General features: G+C 40.4%; 1 protein-coding gene across 2 annotated transcripts in view; it reads left to right on the top strand.

The window, feature by feature from the left end:
- The window catches only part of NCOA2 (nuclear receptor coactivator 2), a 273,589-nt gene that overhangs the window by 223,792 nt on the left and 26,228 nt on the right, over window positions 1-23,569 (top strand). For both annotated transcript variants that reach the window (XM_060128302.1, XM_060128301.1), the window contains 6 exons: window positions 2,307-2,454; window positions 4,280-5,549; window positions 12,769-12,979; window positions 15,298-15,504; window positions 18,199-18,414; window positions 21,386-21,515. In XM_060128302.1, the coding sequence (XP_059984285.1) occupies window positions 2,307-2,454; window positions 4,280-5,549; window positions 12,769-12,979; window positions 15,298-15,504; window positions 18,199-18,414; window positions 21,386-21,515 (2,182 nt within the window). The remainder of the gene's footprint in view (window positions 1-2,306; window positions 2,455-4,279; window positions 5,550-12,768; window positions 12,980-15,297; window positions 15,505-18,198; window positions 18,415-21,385; window positions 21,516-23,569) is intronic.

Genomic DNA, 23,569 nt, shown 5'->3' with positions numbered 1-23,569 from the left:
TCTGGTCTTCTGACTCTCCTCTCGTGGACCCTGCATGTCCTGTCAGGGGCACTTGGTTATGGGCCTGGATTCTGTGGGGGCCACGCTGCCTGTGAGGGACAGGGGCCCTGTGCCTTATAACTCAGTTTGGCAAATCGTCTGCATTTTTGCAGAAAAAAATTGTAACTCATTACTGAAAATCAAGTTTTAGTTGGTCATCTTCCGTTTAACGTGCATCCATGACCTTGGCATTTACCAAGTGTTTGTATGTTTAAACTTTATGCTTTTAAGATTGATTATGAAAAAGTACAAGTCATGGTAAATGACCTCTCTCTCCATTCCCTTATTTTTCCCTCATCTTATTCATCCTGTTTATCTTCTTCATCCTTATTTCTTAGAAATAAATAAGCACATAATCCAACAGTTTGTGTCTTCCAGCATTTTTCTGTAAGTGGGAAAGAGTAAGAGGAAATAAAGATGCTACATTTGACAGAAATCAATAAGTAACCTGCCATTTCACTAGATCTGGTTTAAAATAAAAAGAATAGTAACAAAGAATATGAAATCTCCATCAGCAGCCGTGTTCAGTGTCCTTGGGCCCTGAGTAGCAATGCCCCACATTCAATCCTGTGGCTTCATGATTCCTTAGAAAAGGGTTTACCCAGATGTACTAGGCTCTATGCTAGGTTTAAACAGATGGGACCCACTGCAAGGAAACTCCGCAGTGTATAAAATACATTTCATCCAAATGTGTGAAATAAGTCAGATTGAAGGTAATCATTTGCATTGAATACAAATCTGCTGGAAGGCTTTGTTTACGTGGAGGAGCTTCCTGAATGCGTTCAGGGGCTTGCTGACACGAATCTACTCAGCAGAGGTGTTTGCTATAGACCAAATGGAGATGGAGAATCTTGAGGGATCACAGCCAAGGTCGGATAAAATTCTGAAATTATAAGCCATCGGAAATATGGGTCCTATTATAAAAATGGTATTTATGCCACCTTTTAGTGGCATACTTAGTGTACAAAGCAAGGTACGTGTATGTACAGTAATTCATTTCCAGTACTGCCACTTCAGAGTAATCATGCAGCAGTTGGTGGCAGAAAGTAATACCTAAATACTGCATGTCCCTAAATACCTGGAACTGCAGGGGTGCTCGTCAGGGAGATTGCTCAAAGTGAAATTTTACCAAAAAATCTGAATCCACATTGTGTGTCAGCACCTACCTCTGTCTGACTGTCTGTCTGTCTGTCTGTCTGTCTGTCTGTCTGTCTCTCTCTCTCTCTCTCTCTCTCTCTCTTTCTCTCTCTGTCTCTCGTGGTAATTTTGTGGAATGATGAATGTGCTTGGCCGCTTTGGGACTAACTAGTCAGCCCGCAAAATTTGTGCTGAGGATTATGTGGTAGAAAATGGTAGTCTTCTTACAGTGGTTTAGATAAAGTGGTTTAGAAGGTAACTAAACTGTATGGCTCCTTGTCTTCTGAATTGAAGTGTTCTTTTTTAATATGCAGTATTTGACAGTTTTAAAATACAGTTGTTTTAAAGATAAATCTGAAACTTTAAGGAAAATTATTTTAACCTAGTGTTATATTTTCTGCTCTAGTCTTGAAAATGGAAACGCCTGACTCTTCATCCAGACATTAAACCAATTCCATGTCACTAAGATTTGTACTTTTATTATTTCAGTTTTCTATTTAGCCTTTTTTTCTCTGAAAGGATTCCTGTGATTGTTTATCTTTTACTTCCTGTTATCCTGACCACAGAAATAATACTTCTTACACACCGAGAAACAGAATTGGGGAGTAGTAGTGTGAGATAATGGAGTAAACAGTACGTAACTTCAAGATGAACATTCGGAGAATATATTCAATGGCATAAGTTTTACTGTAACATTTACTACTGTATTAGTTTGAAGAGAAATTAAAGGCAGATTGTACCCTGTAGAGGTATCATGTTTATGCATTGCATTGTTTCCTGACATTTTGGACAAATCATTGTAAAGCTTGTTTTGAGCTAATAAATTGTTTACACTCTGTTTTGCCATGATACTGAAGATTTTTAAAAGAACGTAGTTTAAGGGTCCAAGCTTCATTTGCAGGGGGGGGGGGGGAAGAAACAGTATATTGAATTTATCGGTACTTTGAATGAAAGATAAACGTGCTTTTAAAAATGTATAATGTCATGAAATATTACTTACAACTCTGTTTAACCTGCTGGTAGGAAAATAATACACTTAACGAAGTTTATTACTGTTATTATGTCTTGTCCGGCCCTCACCTTCTGATTTTGTTTCTAAACGTGCGTTCTGCTTCCTTGCTTGCCTGCAGTGCTGAGACAGGGATTGGCATTCAGTCAGATCTATCGTTTTTCCTTGTCCGACGGCACTCTCGTGGCTGCACAAACAAAGAGCAAGCTCATCCGTTCTCAGACTACTAACGAACCTCAGCTTGTGATATCTTTACATATGCTGCACAGGTAAGCCTTGTCCTGAGACACCACCTGCCCTTCCCAGGTCAGGAGGAAAGGTTCCAAAAGCAGGAAGTCATCCCAGAGCTTGTCAGGTTTGGTAGACATTTCTGTTGACCAACCCCAGGCGGGTAAAATATAAATTAAGTTAAAATTAAATTGTTATTAACTGTTGGCTAAAAGACAACTCCCAATACTGAAATTCAAAGTAGGGCTACACTTTGAATTTTAGCGTTAATATTAGTGAATTTTATTTTATTTTATTTTATTTAGGCCGTGCCACGTGGCTTGTGGGATCTTAGTTCCCCAACCAGGGATCGAACCTGGGCCCTCGGCAGTGAGACCGTAGAGTCCTAACCACTGGACTGCCAGGGAATTCCCAGTACTAGTGAATCTTAACACCCAGCTGGAAGGACATAGACTAGCACTCACTTTGCTCTGACATGACTGACTGCCTGTTACATCAGAGAAGAAAATTGATCATTTCCCAGCAGTGATACATGCAGGGCAGGAATATAGAATGACTTCTGCTCCTGTGTGTTTAAATCTAAAACTTTCAAATATACATATACTTAGAAGGAATACTTTAGATTATTATTCTCAGGTTTAAATTAACTTTTTGACATTAGACTTTAAATTGAAGGGTAGTGAACATTTCCATAAAAAATAAAAGTAAGGAAACTTGAATGTTGATTTTAAAGTAAGTGCCATAACCATATAGTTTCAGAGCACAAATTTAGGAAAATGATTGTATTTCAAGTTATGTAAATATTTACGTGTGTGCTATGTAAAACTTTATGAGGTGCTATCAGCAGATATCTAAAGTTGCTCTGGAGTTCTCTTTTGTTACATTTCTCAATTATTTTCTTATTGCGAATTAAAAAAATCAAGCAGCCCTGTTTGCCAACTGTTAATAAATCCGACCTCAAACTGAAACAATTTGAAAGTGATTACAGATGTGCCACATTTCACCCCCCTGACTGAAAGCTGGTGTTTGACAATTTGTGAAACCTGTTTTGTTTGGATTTGTGAACACGCTTGGTAACTCACGAGTGACTGCCAAGCTGTAAATTAAAGCTCATAGGGCTTGGAAAATCATCCAGCTCAGCAAACCTGCTTTGAGACCAGGAGCGGAGTAGGGTTGCCTGCGAGTTGGGGAATGAGATCACAGACTCGGGACGATCTGCAGTTCCTTCCGTGTGGCTGAGAGGCTGTTGCTTTGCCTTCCAGGCGGGGGATCTGTTAGACAGGTAATCTAATTCTAAACAGTTTTGGTAACTTTATTGGCTCTAAAACTTGCAAAGTTTCGAAGAGTTAGGGGCAAGTTTTTTTCCCTCTTAGTTTACTCTTCATCTTGAGCCAAGTAGCACACATCATGCTCCAGGCTCACAGATGGGTCTGTTGTTAGGAATCGTAATCTGGCAGATAATTGAAGGCAGCTATACTTGTTTGGGTCGTTTCTTTCAGACAGTACAAGCTCTCAGTTATTCGTGATAACGTACCGTTTAATGAGAAAGGTATGTTATGTAATTGGAAGCCCGCTAATGTCCTGTCTAGCAACTATGCTTTCAGTATGGTAGTAGTCAAATTTAAACACAACTTCCTCTGTAGAACCACAGACGTCTTAATGAGTGCACTGAAAAACACCCCTCTTGGTCCAAAGCACTGCGTGTTCATTCTTGCCCGTAATTGCAGATTGTTTCATCAAAGTATTATCCTTTCCTTCCATGTCGTTCGTTCTTTTAAAGAAATGAGGCGATCTCATTTTCGAAAATTAATAACAACTTGCTCCGTATCTTCCCCTTTATCTTATATTTCTTTCCTCACCCTACAGAGAGCAGAATGTGTGTGTAATGAATCCGGATCTGACTGGACAAGCGATGGGGAAGCCATTGAATCCAATTAGCTCTAGCAGCCCTGCCCATCAGGCCATGTGCAGTGGGAACCCAGGTCAGGACATGACCCTAAGTAGCAATATAAATTTCCCCATGAACGGCCCAAAGGAACAAATGGGCATGCCCATGGGCAGGTTTGGTGGTTCCGGGGGAATGAACCACGTGTCGAGCATGCAGGCAACCACTCCTCAGGGTAGTAACTATGCACTCAAAATGAACAGCCCCTCACAAAGCAGCCCGGGCCTGAATCCAGGACAGCCCAGCTCCATGCTCTCACCGAGGCATCGCATGAGCCCTGGGGTGGCCGGAAGCCCTCGAATCCCCCCCAGTCAGTTTTCCCCCGCAGGAAGCTTGCATTCCCCCGTGGGAGTTTGCAGCAGCACAGGAAATAGCCATAGCTACACCAACAGTTCCCTCAACGCGCTGCAGGCCCTCAGCGAGGGGCACGGAGTCTCACTGGGGTCGTCGCTGGCTTCACCGGACCTCAAAATGGGCAACTTGCAAAACTCCCCGGTGAATATGAATCCTGCCCCGCTCAGCAAGATGGGAAGCTTAGACTCCAAAGACTGTTTGGGACTTTACGGGGAGCCCTCGGAAGGCCCAGCCGGGCCAGCAGAGAGCAGCTGCCACCCGGGGGAGCAGAAGGGCGCCAGCGAGGCCGGCCCGCCCCAGGCCGGGAGCGGCGAGAGGCCTGACGGGCAGGGCAGACTGCATGACGGCAAGGGGCAGACCAAACTCCTGCAGCTGCTAACCACCAAATCCGACCAGATGGAGCCTTCGCCCTTGCCTGGCGCTCTGTTGGACACCAACAAGGACTCCACAGGCAGCTTGCCTGGCTCTGGGTCGACGCACGGAACCTCGCTCAAGGAGAAGCATAAGATTTTGCACAGACTCCTGCAGGACAGCAGTTCCCCCGTGGACTTGGCGAAGCTGACAGCGGAAGCCACGGGTAAAGAGCTGAACCAGGAGGCCAGCAGCACAGCTCCTGGGTCCGAGGTGGCTATTAAGCAGGAGCCAGTGAGCCCCAAGAAGAAAGAGAATGCACTGCTTCGCTACCTGCTCGATAAGGATGATACTAAAGATATCGGTTTACCAGAAATCACCCCCAAACTGGAGCGACTGGACAGTAAGACAGACCCTGCCAGTAACACGAAATTAATCACTATGAAAACTGAGAAGGAGGAGATGAGCTTTGAGCCCAGTGACCAGGTAAGGTTTGTCATGTGTCCCCCCAAGTGTACTGATCCACAGCCATCAGGGATTTCTCCACAGGGGCCTCCTGAGGCCTCGGGTGACTGGATAAAAATAAGTCTTCTCCTTTGTTCTTGCCTTGAAACAGAGTTAATTCTCACTGAGGCCGCGTGTTCCAAACACTGTCTAGCAAAGGGTGACGTCGCTATAGAGCTGGCTTGTATCTTGTAAAGGGTCGAGTGGTGATAGTTCAGGCTTTGCAGGCCACACACTGTCTGCCACAGCTATTTAGTTCCACCCCTGGCTTGCAAACACAGCCCTAGACACTACACAGGAACAAACGAGCGTGCTGTGTTTCAGTCAAACTGATATTTGAATTTTATACAATTTTTGCGTGTCACAAGATCCTCCTCTTCTTTTGATTTTTTTTTTTTCAATTATTAGAAAATGTAAGTCCATTCTTAGTGCATGGGCCATACAAAAACAGGTGGTGGGTAGGATTTAGCCCGCAGGCCAGCTGGGGTTTGCTGACCCCTGTTATTAGAACATACCTAAATTGGAGATAATCACTTCCTCAAAAGTGGGCTTTGTCAGGACAGACTTAATTAAATGATTTTTTACTCACCTTTCCCTTTTTAAGAGCAGAGTCTGACTGGTTTTCAGACTCAGTGAAGATCATTCTACCTCTCTTTATTCTCAATCATGACTTCTGCTTAACGCTAAAGAATTTCTTAGACCATCGGCATAGAAAGTATTTAAGGGGAAATGGGAGAGTAGAGGGGAGGTAAAGTTGGCCTTGATGTTGGTAGAGCGGAACCATCAAATATAAGTGCAAAACTGAAATAATAGGTTGCGTTATCTGTTGTTCTTACGTGAAAAATTAATTTCCTGAGAAAATCAAGGATAGCTAAAGTGATATTCAGAGTCATTCTTGATGACTCTCTGAGGTAGTGACGTCACAGAGGGAAAATGCAAACTGTTTAAAATTTTCCTATTTAAAAAAAAAATGATTTGTTGCTGACAATAATGACTTGGCATAAAGGGTTTTCTGGGGAATCAACGACCGGTGGGGTAAAGATCCAGGACTTCATGAACCGTGCCATCCCTGAGCGCCGCCGTAAGTCGTGATGGGTTAAGAAGTGCAGAAGCTGCACAGGCCTCTCTACTGAAAATGGTTCACTGATATGGCCTTGAAACTTGTTTTACAAGTGGACATTTTAGGTGTCGCTGTCTTCAGGGACAAGGTGTGCATGGGGAGACGAGAGAGGAGCACCCCTGGCCGTCACCTTGGACCTCCCGGGTGGAGGCTGACCCAGCAGCAGCTCTGGGGTGGAGAGCACAGACTGGGGGCGGGTGCCGAGGCCAAGCACAGCCGGCCTCCTTCCAGGTCCTGAGCACGCAGCTTCCTGTCTGTCTTTCACTTTGATGTCTGGACAGCTGCCACCATTCCTTGTGCCCTTCGTGAGGGAAACAGCGTAATTGTGTAAACACCTTTGGTGAGGATGAATCCTTAAACTTAGGTGTTAGTCCTGAGTTCTCTACACCAGCTACTCTGTGATGCTGTAAGATCATTGCATGGGGGGACCCGGGGGCTCAGGGGAAAGTTAATAACAATATCTTGGATAAAGTGTAGTGTAAAAGCATATTGACAGCTGTAGATGTTTTAATCTTTTGAGGTTTACTAGATTAGAATACACAGAGCTAGTGGCAGCTCAGAGTGGCAGGCAGAGATACTGTCACTCAGGTCTCTTGACACATGCTAGAGGGCAAGATGGTGACTCATGAGGTCCCCCTTGGCTTAGTGGCTAAGTGGCCGGTCCCCTGCTCCATAAACAGAATTTATTTCTATCCCAGGCCTGAGGCCCTAGGGACTTAGAGGGTCAGGGAAGGAGGGCGCTGTTTGGCATTTCTGTATTTACCTTTATGATTACACTAACTTCATACAAGAAACTGACAAAGAAGAAGTTGTTTGTTTTTTTAAAGTCCTTGAGTCACTTGCAGGTTTCTAATTGGTATTTAAAAGAATGTTTTTTCTGATCAACATTATCTTACTTTGGGAACTTAAAGCACAGAGTGTTATCAGCACAAACCTGTCATTTTGGGTGGACACACACACACACACACACACACACACTCACACTCACACTCACCCATACACACAGTATGTTTTTCTTAATGAAACCCAGTTCCTGGTTTTACCCTCCATCTATTCCCTTTTTAAAACTCCACCAAAAAAATAGTGCTTCAGAGCAATTTTAACATCAAAAACATTGCAGCTTGAAAAGAAAGGTTACCACAGGAAGTATGCATTACCTAAATTTAGATCAAAGTTAGAATGACTGACTTTCAGAAGAAAAAAAAAAACAGGGATTCTTTCACTTCCCACCCTCCTTCACTTTTCCCAAATACAGGTTGATTGTATCTCCTACTGACTTCTGTACAAATTTATCAAAGGTTTTTCTTTCACTTCAGGGGAACACAACACATTTTTATTCAGTAAGTTAAACTGTTAGCGAGCCTGAATTGCACAGTTGACTGTCTTGTTATTTTGACTCAGAAAAGAGCCATTATCCGAGTGTGTGTTTAACCTATCACTAACTTATTAAGGGCAGGAAGTACTTCGATGGTGCCATTATACCTAAAATAGCATTCTTCACTTGGTAGAGTATTTAAACAACATTTGTTTCTACAGTGTTTCATAACCAACAGGAAACAATGACAGAAAAATTTCCGATATGTTCACTGACTTTTAAGTTATATACTTATTTACACAATGGAGCATGTGTAAATGATACTAACTAAATGGTACTCTTTTGCTCTTTCTTAATGCTGCTGGGCCACTTATGATGAGGGTTTAGAAATAGTCTATAAAGAATTTCTTCTTGTTATTTGGCTCCATTAGAAAAGCAAACCATATTTTAAACTCTTAGTGTCCTGAAAATTTCCCTCCAACTGTGGTAGAATTGTGTTGCCATTTTTTAAAGCAATTTTATGTTAGGCAAATGTGGTGAAATAACAGTTTGTAAAAAAATTTTTGAAACACTTTTGTAGTTTATTAGAACACATGTATTAAAATACATGTGTTCTTTATATTTCCTTCAGAAAACAAATTGATTTGACACATGAAAAATTCATAAAACCAGAAAAAAATGCAGAAATCAAGTCCAATTTTCATTTTGTAGAACTTTTACAAAAATCTTTCTGACTCATTTTCTGCCTGAAATAGTTTAAACCAACTCTTCAAATTGATGTGGCTAATTTGAGCATTCGAAGAGATGCCTAAGCAAAACTTCGAAGTATCTTGGCAAAGCGTTTTCAAGGAAGGCATTAATCTTTTTGTTTTGTGAAGAAATCATGCCTGAGAAAGGAACTAGATAGGAACTAGAAGAACTTTTGATGAGAATGAAAGCTTACTTAGGGGGCAGAAATGTTTGATCAGAAACTTCATGTGATCAAATGCACCCCTTCCAGGACTTACATGACTACAGAAGAAAATGCCCGTAGTCGTCAAATTTTATTCCTAGGCAACCAAAGGTGTAGAGATGTTCTCCTTGAAAAAGAACATTTCAAGTAAAGTTGAGACAGTTAGATTAATTTAAATGCATACTCCAAATACTGACAAGAAATAAACACAAGCAAAGCAATATTATCTCTAGTGGGGAAATTTTCACCATGCGTTTTTCTGATGGTAAGCTGAATGAATTCATATACTATAGTGTCCATAGTTAAGGTTCTCCAAAGAACCAGTTCCTTCTGAATATAGCGCCAAGAAGTCCCTGCATGACTTTCTTAAGACAAATAAGTGTTTTAGTTACTTGTCAAAGCTAGACTGAAACACAGTTGAATTTGATCAGCTCTTAGAAATGGCAAAGATTAAAATTAGAAAATCAGTTTTAATATATGCTTTTTAAAAATAAAAATCAAGGAAAATCATGGATTTTAAATCATGTAATTATTTGAAATAAAGAACCAATAAATAGGTTTAAACCGTCTAAATATATTGTTTTATATAGCTATGTATATATAGAGAGAGATTAACCTTAGACTTATTTTAAACTCATCATATTCGACACAAGAGTAGATCACAAAGGAAGAATCATGAATTCTATCATTAGAACTCTTTGAAACTATGATGGTTATTTTTCTATTCAAGATGGTTTAAAGTATCATTTTATTTGTGTGAAAAGAATAAAGGTAAAAAGGAAAGGTGAGAGTCTGGACCCAGACTATTAATCTATATTGTAAAAGCTTTCTTTTACACATGTCTGTGATTGGGAGCAAATACAAGAGCATCCATTGAGGAAAATAATATACTTTATTTTTATTATCATTTATATGAACCTATTTATTTGGGCCGTCTCTCATTCAAGGCATCTGCAAAGCTTTCTCAAGAAGTAGCTTATTGGGCTTCCCTGGTGGCGCAGTGGTTGAGAGTCCACCTGCCGATGCAGGGGACACGGGTTCGTGCCCCGGTCTGGGAGGATCCCACATGCCGCGGAGCGGCTGGGCCCGTGAGCCATGGCCGCTGAGCCTGCGCGTCCAGAGCCTGTGCTCTGCTGCGGGAGAGGCCACAACAGTGAGAGGCCCACGTAGCGCAAAAAAAAAAAAAAAAGAAGTAGCTTATTACTTATTACGGCCCACCCTCTCACCCCTTCACAAACAATGAATTTTAAAATACTCTACGCAAGGCAGCATTACTGTAGTAGGGAAACCTGGTTTCGTAGGATAGCAATAAACTTCACAGTTTATTAGAACCTCTTAATACCTCTGTAGCTATTTTCATGATACAACCATAAGGATATTTATCCATCTTTTTTTTTTTTAATTATTTATTTTTGGCCATGCTGGGTGTTTGTTGCTGTGCGCGGGCTTTCTCTAGTTGCGGCGAGCGGGGGCTACTCTTCGTTGCGGTGCGCGGGCTTCTCATTGCAGTGGCTTCTCTTGTTGCGGAGCACCAGCTCTAGGCGCATGGGCTTCAGTAGTTGTGGCTCGCGGGCTCTAGTGCACAGGCTCAGTAGTTGTGGCACACGGGCTTAGTTGCTCCGCAGCATGTGGGATCTTCCTGGACCCGGGCTCGAACCCGTGTCCCCTGCATTGGCAGGCGGATTCTTAACCACTGCACCACCAGGGAAGTGTCCCTATCCATCTTTATGAAACTTTTTTCTGAGAAATTATAGAAATGATAGGAATTTCTATGAGAAATTGAGTTGATTCTGGGAAATGTTTTAAATTACCGGTTAAAATAGTTGAGGGAACTCATCGGGTTGACTGAGTGTCCATTTCTATGTTCCAGGCACTGTCCTCAGAGGGTGATAAGTGCTTATTACACTGATGTTTGTATCTTACGTATTCAGCAAAACATGATAACGATAGCTTTCCAACGGAGTCACTTTACTCATGTTTAACTTACCCAAAATTGTCCATACACATTCAGAAGAAGAAAAAAGAAAAGGAGAGATAGCTATTAAATGGTTAGGTCACGTGAGCAGTTTTGCCCACTGTTCAAGAAACTTAACTGGGTTTTGGTTCCCTTGAAGCTCCAGTAGTGTGGAAATGTAGCTACAGGCTTTTTCAGTGCGGAATGGCCCCCGCGTAAACTTCGTCATTTCGGACTCAGCCAGAGAAGCAGTAATGTGCTTTCACTCTGGAGGGAGAACTGGCTGTGTTGCCCTTGGTGGAGGGGACATACAATAAGGTTCCTTCCCGAGCCGTTCTAAGGATCATTTTGTCTGTGTCTGTCTATACTTTAGGATGCTAACTTTGGAACCTAACCCTTACCTAAGATGTAGCTCTCCCAAGTTTGATCCCTCCCTCTTTCATTAGAAACGGGTGGCTAAACTAACTAGAAAATGGTCTTGTAATTAATTACTCAAACAGTGCATTAGGAATTCCCTGGAAAATGGATCTCCAAGTTCTCACTAAGCTAGTTGACTCTGAACAAAGAATCCAATAAAATATCACTTCATTGTGTCCTTCCTAACTTGAGAAACTATGTCCAGTAAAAAGACTTCCTGTATAGATTTACATTTGCCATAAATTGCAGAAACCTTAGTAAATGCAGCTTCTAGTGTATAGAATAAAACTGTAAGCCATTCTGCTTTAAGTATACCTCCTGTCAGATGTAAATGCTTTCATTTGAATTGCCAGTGTAGACAAAAGGGTCAGTCACATGGTCATGGATTCAAAGTCCATCCAGTGACTTTGGGGAAGTTGCCTAACTTGTGTTTTTCCACCTGCACAATCAGAAGAATCATTCTTACCACTCTCTTCACTAGAAAGTAATCCTGGGAGTTAACTTAGCCATTTTCTTATGTGGTTGGCACTGTCTGATTTTAAATACTTGGCACACAGATAGGTTCTACTTAAACGAATATAAATTCAGTTGAGCTCTCTGGAAGAAAAGCACTAGGTGTGAAATAGTGGTGATATGTACCTTATTATTTTAATGTTGGTAGTTGAAATTATTTTAATAAAGGGAAAAGCTGTAAGAAATATTTTTATGGCTTCTGTAAAGTCAAATTAATAGCTGCTGTGTTTTCATCCTGCTTCCCTGCATTTGTCACCAAAGCTGGTGAGTGACTGAGAAAGCCAGTGTCATTCGAAACTGAAAGTGTAAGCAGGAAAAAAACACCACTCAAATGGAAAAGACAGGGCTGAGCTGTTCATGGTTACTTCAAGCTCCTCGTGCGTTTCACTCCTTGCTCTTAAAAAAAAAAGAAAGAAAGAAAGAAAGAAAAACAAAGTTCTAAAAGGAAATGACCATTTACTAAATACTGATTTCATGTAAATTTGGATCATATTTTCCACCAATTTTTTGTTGTTGTTATTTCGTCAGGAGAGTTAACCACATACCTAGGCCTGGACTGTAAGTCATAGTACACCCATGGTTAATTAGAAATACACATACTCATAATTAATTGAATTATTAGCATAAAATAAAGGGGAATTTATAAATTGCCAGTGAATCACAGTGCTAGAAGAGAGCTGTCTTTCTAATTGAGGCATCTCTCTTTTCACAGATGAGGAAACTGAGGAGCAAGAGATTAAATTATTTGTCCTTTGTTGATTTAATTTTTTTTAAAGATGATCAATTAACTGTTAGGCCTGAGGTTCGCATGTGTCTGCATCTCGTTTGGCTCTGGTGCCTTATACCGGTTAGGTCTGTAATTGCAAACCAGGCCTGTGGCGCCCACTCTTCGCGTGGGACTGGATAAACCCTTCTGTTTGTTAACCGCAGCCTGGCAGTGAGCTGGACAACTTGGAGGAGATTTTGGATGATTTGCAGAATAGTCAATTACCACAGCTTTTCCCAGACACGAGGCCAGGCGCCCCTGCTGGATCAGTTGACAAGCAAGCCATCATCAATGACCTCATGCAACTCACAGCCGAGAGCAGCCCTGTTACACCTGTTGGAGCCCAGAAAACGGCATTGCGAATTTCACAGAGCAGTGAGTATGAGATATTGATGGTTATGCCAAGAAATTCCCATGTTATCACCATCAGAAACAGGGGTTATTAAAATCTGACGCAAACAGCTTAGTCACTTCAAGGTTTTTATGGTCAGATAGCACCACCTACCGTCCCAGCCCTTCAAAACAGTATTCAGGGTGGATTCTAGTAAACATGGCCTTTTTGCAGGCGCTTGTGGTTAATATAATCAACACGGAGCGAGACTGACCTGCATTGATAAAGTTCTTCGGGTGATTGTCATGCTTCCCTTCATTTCAGTTACTGCCTTCATAAATGGAGCTTAAAATAGATTTTCTGTGTCTTAATATATGGCTGAATACTTAAAAGACAGAAACTTAGAAAGTTATGCTGACTTTTCAGGAATAATATACTACTAAAAATTTTTTATCAAAATACTCATACATGAAAGGGCTACACACATTAAAAATATCTTGTCCTGTCTCTTAGGAATCCTCATATAAATATCCATTTTACATGGAAATTTATCATATAAATGTTTTCTAAGTGCATCCTAAGTTTAATTAGTATGATATACAGCTGGAAGACCTTAGACTGTTTTATAAGTGACATTTTTTATCGCTTACTTTTAGTTTTTTAATTTTTTTAATTTATTTGGCCGCACTATGCGGCTTGCAGGATCTCAGTTCCCTGTTCTTGGGTTTTTCTGGCCGCACCGTGCAGCGTGCGGGATCTTAGTTCCCCGGCCAGGGATCAAACCTGTGCCCCCTGCAGTGGAAGTTCAGAGTCTTAACCACTGGACCACCAGGGAGTTCCCCATTTTATATTTTTGTAAGTTTAAGATGAGGTCTTTCTCCACCTTGAACACTTAGTTTACAAACTTGATAGTTAGCCAAAGTTGTCCGATAGTTTTGAGCAGAAGAAAATATCTTTCCTGCGCTAGGGACATGATCTGTAGAAAGACAGAGAACCTCTTCAGTGTTAAATTGGTGAACAGAATGATTTGTCCCTCTTCAGATACAGTTTGAACCAAAGCTTAGCGTCTGTTCTCAAATCAGAAATGGCAACCATCAACCAAATCACAAAATATCCTTGATTAATAGATCTTTTCTCAAAGTGATTCGTGATCATTCTGAAAAGGGTAAAACAACACAGAGTTTTTGCTTGTTATCTGTCAAACGTGCCTACTTCTTAGGGAATGGAGGGTTGCTTATGGCCTATGAGAGATCACAAAGTCAGAGAGTTGAGAAGTGAGTAAGAAACACAGTAGCGGGTTTACGCTCATGACCCAGCGGAGCTAATAGAGGACTGCATGAAAACTCGTGGTTTCTCCTCTATCTGTACCTCCTGATGGTATTCAGACTACTGAATGGTAACCAGATACCTAAACCTGAGGAAGTCAGCTTAAGCGTGTACATCGTTTTCATTTAAACCCTAATTCTTCTAAATATTTTATTTCTGTTATTGATTGTTAAGAACGTTAACGTGTTTTAAATGTTCTGTTTCATACTGTGTTTATATAATTCAGAGAAAATAAAGTCCTTGATATTATTTAATATATTAGCTCTATGAATTGTAATTTATAATATCTTTGTTCTTGTAGAAACATTGTTATCAAATCACTGGTTGTCTGTGTGATAGTATAGTGCACTGGTGTAGTACTTACTGCACAATAAACTCTTGTGAACTAACCATAAGAATCCTTTCAAATGTAAATGTATCTGGAATTTAAAGAAGCTATATTTAGAAGACTTAACAGGGCCCTAAAGCTTCAATACTAACTTCAGGTACCAGAGTTCACACATTTAAAGATTTTAACTTCCAATGAGAGTAGACATTTTTAACCTAATTCTATTCCTAGGAAAGTCCAATTAAAAAATGATAGTCTCATGTCCAAACCACACGTATCTGGGTTTGGTGCTATATGCAGGAGATGTTTATGGCTTCACAGCTGTGACAAAGCAATATTGCTAAATTCAAATAATATATGAAAAAAAATATTAGTAGTTTCCTTAACAAATACAGTTGAATATTAGAAGTTAATATTGGGGAGAAAAATATATGGTAAATAATAGACATGTTCTTTTTTTTCCTTTTACTTTTTTTTTGTTTTGAAAGGTTGTCAGGAATTAAATTAGAGACTTGTTGATTAGATTGCGAGTCTGTGTTTTCGCGCCACATGTTTTTTTGTCTGTGAATTTGTCTTTTATGTAGGCAGTTGGTCCCTGACATGCATATCTTTGTTATTTTACAAACGACATTTTCCCTGAACACTACTTCTGTTGCTATATTCCATTATCCTATATTAACCTTAAATTTTCATTTGTTTTCTCCTTAGCTTTTAATAACCCACGACCAGGGCAACTGGGCAGGTTATTGCCAAACCAGAATTTACCACTTGACATCACATTGCAAAGCCCAACTGGTGCTGGACCTTTCCCACCAATCAGAAACAATAGTCCCTACTCAGTGATACCTCAGCCAGGAATGATGGGTAATCAAGGGATGATAGGAAACCAAGGAAATTTAGGGAACAGTAGCACAGGTAAGGGCTCAAATGTGCTGTTAACTTTATCGGTGGGTTATTTAACTTAATGATGTATTCATCCACATCAAACTAGTAAAATTTTTCAAGTGAAATTTTTTTGCTAGAAACTAACATTTGAATGTAACTAAATTCTGCAAATTTTCACTGCGAGCATGGTACATGAAACATCGGAAAGCATTCAAGTAAGCTGACCCTTTTGTTCTGTGATCGTTTTTACAAGGGTTCTAATCATTAATCCTACGGCATAGGCTTATTTCACTTCTACTCCAGTTACTATTCCAGACATTGTAGTGATATGTGTAAAATAATTTGGTGGTTGCTAGCTTGTCGTGATAATCTGCTGATAACCCCAGAATTTCCTGTTAGTTGATGACTTGTGTTGGACGAATTTCAGAATGAAGGTTTAAAATTCAACCAACCTTTTATACTCGTAACGATAGCAATTCTCATTCCAAAAAAAAAACATTAATTAAAAATAACGAACTTAAAAAAAAAAAAAGAGAACGAACTTTACATAGTAGTATGCCTGGCCTAAGAGTAGCTGATCCAGGGGCTCCCATTTTTAAAGATCTGTGAAGTTGCCTGTGATCTGGTTTGGCCCTTGACCTGCTGTAACTTAAGGTGTCTGCCAAGTTGCCCATGCATATTCCTAAGTGGTAGTCACCGTCATAGCAGCAACCGTACTTCCAAACCTCCACCCAGTTCAGGCTAGGAATCACTGCTGCAGCATTGATTGCTATTACCACCACGTCCTGTACCCTATGGTATCTGTACCCTGTGGTATCCTGTACCCTTAGGATGCTAAGTTTTCTGATGGAGAACTGCTCACAGTTTACCGCTGGAGACAAAGGCATTGAAAGAAACAGATATTATAAAAAGAACTTATATTCCTGGGTTTTAATTCTTGGTGTTTTTTTAGCTTAGTCTGTAACCCCTATATACACATTGCCATTTAGATAGTTAACAGAAAATAAGAGTTCAATCTAAGTGTTGAAAAGATGGGTTTCTTTTTTAACTTTCTGTTGTTGGTAAGCAATTCATGGGAAATGTGAAGAATGTTGTATTAAAATAGTTTATTCATTCAGCAAGTATTTATTAGGTGCCTACTATATGTGCCAGGCACTGACTACATCGCTAATTTATTTATTCGCAGAAACAATGCCATATTAGTTTTACATTATTTTTACAATAAAGTATTGATTTATATAAGTAAAATATTGACTTATGTAAAATTCTATAAGGGAAAAGGAGCCAATGATTTATGAAAGGTGGCTTCTTCTTATTGGAATACGAGAAGATCTGGGTTCTTGGAGGAACATTTAGGAATTGGGGGATATACCTATATTCAGATCTGGGCAGCCTGGAGATGACTGACATCCAGGCTATGAAGATCATACAATGCCTGTGCTTTGTTTCAAAAAGAAAAATGGAAAAAACCTGAAGGAGACTACCCTGGTTACAACTGCATTAACATTTCGAATTATGGATTATTTTCCCTCCTGCTTTCTATAATCTTGTTATATTAATTAGATAATAGAGTTTTTGAAAGAGAAAATACCTTTTCTCCCACATCTTTGTATAATTCAAACCTAGCCTTAAAACGGTTTTTAAAATATGTATTAACATAATATTGTTCTAACTTGTTCAGTCTATTTACCCTTAACTCTAAATCACCCTAATGTAGCACATCCTCATTTCACCAGTGAAAAACCATCCGCAATACATGTTCTCTCCATTTCTGAAATAATACCCTATTTTTTAGGTGTTTATCGTAACAAAAGTAAATGAAAGCAAGCCATGTCTCTGAAAGCAGAACTGTTACACATCCATTATTAAACGCTTCAGAATGAAGGGTCCTCACTTGGGGTTGTTCCCCTTTAGGATATCAAGTCTTAGCCCGTGTCTGGCCATTGCCAGCATCTCGGGGGGCAGGCCAGAGAGAGCAAACACATGATCTGCCCAGCAGTGTTGTGCTCTTCTCACTGGTGTGTGTGGTCACATAGCTGTTACTATCTCATGTATACAAGGGTTTTTACAAATCTGTCCCAACGGAGCCTAGACCTATATCGCCAGGAGTGTGGTGGTCCAGGTCCACTGAAGTGGTTGGCACTCCCTTGCCTTGGCCAAAAAGAACTGGAGTGGAAAGATGCTGTCATTCCCCCAGCTTCCGAGGCTGCTTTGGCCAGCTTGGAAGCTTAACAAATTAATAATGCTCAGAAAGGGATGTGGGGATTGAAAGTCTGGCCGGGGCTTCATGGGATATTCTCTGTGATTTGGGTTTTTAATTAGAATATTGATTATCAGTTTTTACCTTGTTCCTCTTAGCCTCACCTCTCTTTTGGAAAGTAAAGCATTGACGTGTATATCAGCTAATGTGATTCACTTCCTGAGGAAGGAAGTTGGGGTTATCCACATGCCACAGCACCTGTTTCTAAGTACATATGGGAACAATTTTAACAGCTTTTCCGAACTGTAAAGAGTGGCAAGTCCGTGTTGTGAAAAACTTCGTAGTAATTGCCATCTCGTATTTCTTAGCCAGGGGCCCGTGTCTGTGCCGGTGAGGGCCTGAGCTGTTGGGCTAACCGTGTATTGAGAATGGACGTCTAGTACCAGAGTCAGATCGTCTGGTGTTCATACATGCTGACTGTGTTTCCAGTCACTGTATCTCCATTTTCTCTGGCTTGCCTGTAGGCATGATTGGTAGTAATGCTGCCCGGCCCACCCTGCCATCTGGGGAATGGGCACCTCAGAGCTCTGCTGTGAGAGTCACCTGTGCTGCTACCGCCAGTGCCATGAACCGGCCGATCCAAGGAGGTATGATTCGGAACCCAACAGCCAGCCTCCCCATGAGACCCAACAGCCAGCCTGGCCAAAGACAGATGCTTCAGCCTCAGGTCATGAATATCGGTAAGGCAGTTCCTGTGCTCTTTGCTTTTCGTTTTTATCCTTTCTTAGAAGAAGAGAGGAGCAAGCTCCGTAAGTCCTGTCGAGACATGCTGCTAATTTGCGGTTTAGGTCATCCCCCCACATCAAGCTGTCATAAGTGGGATTTTGCTGGAACTCTCTACAGGATCATAGAATTGCAGGTTTTCCGGTTACCTAAGAGAACCCACTACCTTTATGATGTTTTATTTTCATTAAATTATCTAATTTCAACTTTTGCAGGGAGTGAATTGCACTGTAACACTATAAATGTTACACAGATGATATTCTGAAGAAGTATTTCAGTGATGCACCAGTGGTTCCTAACTCTGCATGGTCATCAGGACCTTAAAGTGCAGATCCCTGGGCCACTACCCTAGACTATTAAACCAGACTCTCGCAGTTCCTCACTGAAAGTGCAGGCTCTTAGAGAGCATCTCACAAAATGTAGGGATCACTAGAATTCTATTTGGATACAGTTCACATGTTATTAAAATTAATGATCTGATACACTGTGTGATACCATTTATATGAAATGTCCAGAATGAATAGGCAAATCTGTAGAGAAGGAAAGTAGATTCGTGGTTTCCTAGGGCTGGGGCTCTATGGGGAGAATGGGGAGTGACTCCTAAGGGTCATGGGGTTTCTTTTGGGGGGAATGGCAACATCCTATAATTGGTCATTGTGCTGGTTCTACAACTCTGCAGATACACTAACACCCACGGAATTGTACTCTTTACACGGGCTAATTGTATGGTATGTGAATTGTATCTCAATAAAACCATTATTTTTTTTAAAAAGTGATGCAACTCATCCTCAAGATTTTCTTAATCATTGACACACTAACTTTCCTCTTACCTCGTACATTAGCATAATTCAGATACGTTGACGTTCACATACTTTTTCATATACTTGGATATGGTGCACGATGAGTAAGCGCTAAATCGTTAATGGAAAGATGCCAAGATTGTTTTTGTTTTGTTTTTGGGTTTTTTTTTTTTAATAAAATTTTTTTTTTTTTTTGCGGTACGCAGGCCTCCCACTGTTGTGGCCTCTCCCGTTGCGGAGCACAGGCTCCGGACGCGCAGGCTCAGCGGCCATGGCTCACGGGCCCAGCCGCTCTGCGGCATGTGGGATCCTCCTGGACCGGGGCACGAACCTGTGTCCCCTGCATCGGCAGGCAGACTCTCAACCACTGCGCCACCAGGGAAGCCCGCCAGGATTGTTTTGACACGATAACGCAGAGCGCTCATCCTACCGCAGCATTGGTTTTCTTTTCTAGTTAATTGCTCAGCGCATTTTGGCTTATTGTTTCTGAGATGACATTCACGTTGCCTTTCTACAGAGAATGTACTTCAAATTAATAATGTGTGATTCCCAAACATAAATTCACATAATTTGAGGCTTACATGAAAATACTAAGAATGGCCAGATTTCCATTCAAAAATAAACTGGGAAATTTTTAAAATGCTAATTCGTTCATTTAAAAATCATAATAAATACCTTATATCCAGAAATTTCATTTATCCTCAGTGTTTCTTCTCTGAATGGCACCTGGCTTTTGAGCTTGAAATATGGCTCTGTGAGCTTCACTGTGTAGCTGAATTTCTCTGATTTTTAATAAGCTCGAAAAAGCCGTGAACTCAACAGAAGAGTATCTGTTGTAATGGAAAACAGGTCTACAGATAGTGATAATAAAATCATTAAAGAGCTCATATCATGCATTAGCTTTAATCCTCTACAGAGAACTTCTAAGAAAGAGCACATCTGAGTTGTCTGGGCCACCTTTCTGCTCCTCCTTTACTCAGACCAGCACTTCTCAAAAGTATGTCCAGGACCTCGATGCCCTTTTAGGGCGTCTGCCAGGCCAAAACTATTTTCATAATAATACTAAGATATTACGTACCTTCTTCACTCTCATTCTGTCATGGACGTACAGTAGAGTTGGCTAAAAAAATCTTGTTTATGTTGCAAACGAACAACGTCATAGAAAAAGAAATCAGATTTGTGGTTACCAGAGGGGAGGTGGGCAGAGGGGAAATTGGATGCAGGCGGTCCAAAAGCACAGACTCCCAGTTATAAGTTCCAGGTACATAACGTTACAACAAGGTCAGTGTAACTAACACTGCTGTGTGTTATATATGAAAGCTGTTAAGAGAGCAGATCTTGAGAGTTCTCATCACAAGGAAAGAAAATTTTGTATCTATTTGAAATAATGGATGTTCACTAAACTTGCTGTGATAATTATTTCATGATGTATGTAAGTCAAATCATCGTGCTGTACACCTTAAACTTCTGTAGTGCTGTATGTCAATTATATCTCAATACGACTGGAAGAAAAAAATCTTGTTTATGTTAACATAGTGGATTTATTATGATGAGTTTTAAATGAATTAATAATCATTTTTTCTTTTTCCAGTTTTAATTTCCAATATAGTAAATATCAGTGAGATATAACCCACATACACAAAAGCTGTACTTTAAGAATATAAAGACTCCTGAGTCCAAGGGGCTTGGAAATACTGATCTAGAGTCTTTAAAGTGGGTGATTAGGGCTTCCCTGGTGGCGCAGTGGTTGAGAGTCCGCCTGCCAATGCAGGGGATGCGGGTTCGTGCCCCGGTCCGGGAGGATCCCACATGCCGCGGAGCGGCTGGGCCCGTGAGCCATGGCTGCTGAGCCCGTGCATCCGGGGCCTGTGCTCCACAACGGGAGAGGCCACAACAGTGAGAGGCTCACGTAGCGCAAAAAAAAAAAAAAGTGGGTGATTAGCCTTGGTATTTCTTGCCTTTTTTTCTATTTCAGAACAAAAATTCTCTTATTATTTTCACCTAATTATTATTGCTTCTGTCTTTCTCTGTAAACTGTATATTTCTCTTTCTATTCTATAACCAAAACGGATAACTTCCCTTATTACAAGTTGTAAGATTTTGGAATTGTTTCCTTCTCCCATTTCAGGGCCATCTGAATTAGAGATGAACATAGGGGGACCTCAGTATAGCCAACAACAAGCGCCTCCAAATCAGACCGCCCCCTGGCCTGAGAGCATCCTGCCGATAGAACAGGCACCGTTTGCCAGCCAGAACAGGTGAGTCTTGAGCGCTCAGGAGGTCCCGGAGAGTAGAGTTCATGAGTGCCGTGAGTTATCTCAGACCTAGGCCAGAAGTTAGTCTGGTCCTTTTGAACAGTTGGTGCCTGACCAGTTTTCATGTATTCAAACTATATCATTTACTGGACTGGGAGTTCAGGGGTTCGGGGGGCCGGGGGCGGGGCATCCAAAAATCAGTTTGACCTAGCACATGCCTTTAAAGAAGTTATAATTTAGTTGGAAAATAAAATATGTAGACTAATTAATAACTGTAATATGAGCTAGTATGTACTATAAATGCCCTAAGAGAAACAAAACATATTTCAAGGGATCATCCAATTGGGGTGATTGGGGAAAAAAGCTTCAGAGTCTTGAGTAAAGGTATCATGTCAGGAGGCAGAGATGGCAGGAAGCCAGTCCATCTGGCAAAAGCAGAATAATCAGAGTCCTGGAGGTCACAGAAGCAACACAGTATGTTTAGGGTAACAGAGAATAGTCTAGTTTTATGTTACATATATTTTACCACTTTAAAAGAAAAATAAAAGTATCAGAAGATTTGGCCAGGGACTTCCCTGGTAGTCCAGTGGTTAAGACTCCCTGCTTCCGGAGGAAAACTAGCAAATGATGGAGCAAAAATGCACATTTCATCTGTTGCATTCAAAGTGCTATAATTCAAAAATGTGTCAGTGAAATAAATGCCTGAATGTTTAAATTTTCATAAAAAGTAGCCTTTAAAATATATTCAGATAAGAAAATGTTTTGACCTGTGTATACTTTCCAAAATCATTCAAAAAATTATTGGGGTCTTAAATTTGCTGTATTTTAAAAACACTGTTGCATACATTCATTTTGTATCAAGTAAAGTCACAAATCCTCCTTTTCCAGCTTAAGAAAATATATTGTATTTACCTTAAATTTTCATGATTTAATAAACATTTAATCTTACTAATTTTTAATGCTTAATAGGAAAGAAAACTAAACCAAAGATTTTTTTTCAAAGTGTTCCCATAGCTCGCAATTGAGATGATGACAGTCATTTTTGCACAGATTCTTCTTCAAGAATTCAATTCACAGCTATTGACTTTTTTCCTCCCTCTTATAAAAGAAATAACCTATACTGATATATTCAAAAAAAAAAAAAGACTCCGTGCTTCCAATACAAGGGGCATGGGTTCGATCCCTGGTCAGGGAACTAAGATCCCGCATGCCACGGGGCACAGCCAAAAAAGAAGATTTGGCTGGAAAAGTAGATTAGTAATGGAATAGATTTATAGAGAGTCTTAAATACCAAACTCTTCTTCAGTCCTTTTTCTTTCTTTCTTTCTTTCTTTAAAATATTTATTTATTTACTTGGCTGTGCAGGGTCTTAGCTGAAGCACGCAGGATCTTTGTTGCCTCGTGCAAGATCTTCACTGAGGCACGCAGGATCTTTTTAGCTGCAGTGTGTGAACTCTTAGTTGCAGCATACGGGATCTAGTTCCCTGACCAGGGATGGAACCCGGGCCCCCTGCATGGGGAGCACGGAGTCTTAACCACTGGACCACCAGGGAAGTCCCTCAGCCTTTTTTCATTAAGCCGTTGAAGAAGTTTTTGGAAAAAGGACGTGGTATATGATCAAGTTTGATTGAATTTTTTTGATTCTGATTATTAGTCTAATCATTTTTGTTTCTTTGTAGGTAATCTTTTCTAATTGCTTTTGAAATATTTTTAGAATTGCTATACAGTAGTCTTACTATAGTGTGTCTAGGTGTGGATTTATTTATTTATACTGCTTGGTATTTGGTGTATGTTGTGCTTATTTTATCTGTGGATTCATCAGCTCTGGAACTGTAGCCATTACCTCTTTATGTACTGCCCCTCCGCCATTTTCTCTATTCTTTCTTTCTGGGATTCTGGCAAAACATACGTTAACCGTCTCTTTCTACATCAGATTTTTTAAAACTTCTACCCTCCTTATTTCTTAACCCATGTATTTTCCATCTCCCTGTCTCTCTGTACTACATTTGGGATAATTTATCCATATCTATATTTCATTTCATGAATTATCTCTTTAG

This window comes from Lagenorhynchus albirostris, chromosome 17 (assembly GCF_949774975.1).
Source record: "Lagenorhynchus albirostris chromosome 17, mLagAlb1.1, whole genome shotgun sequence".
NCBI classification, from domain to species: Eukaryota; Metazoa; Chordata; class Mammalia; order Artiodactyla; family Delphinidae; genus Lagenorhynchus; species Lagenorhynchus albirostris.
This window is presented reverse-complemented; position numbering and strand designations above follow the sequence as displayed.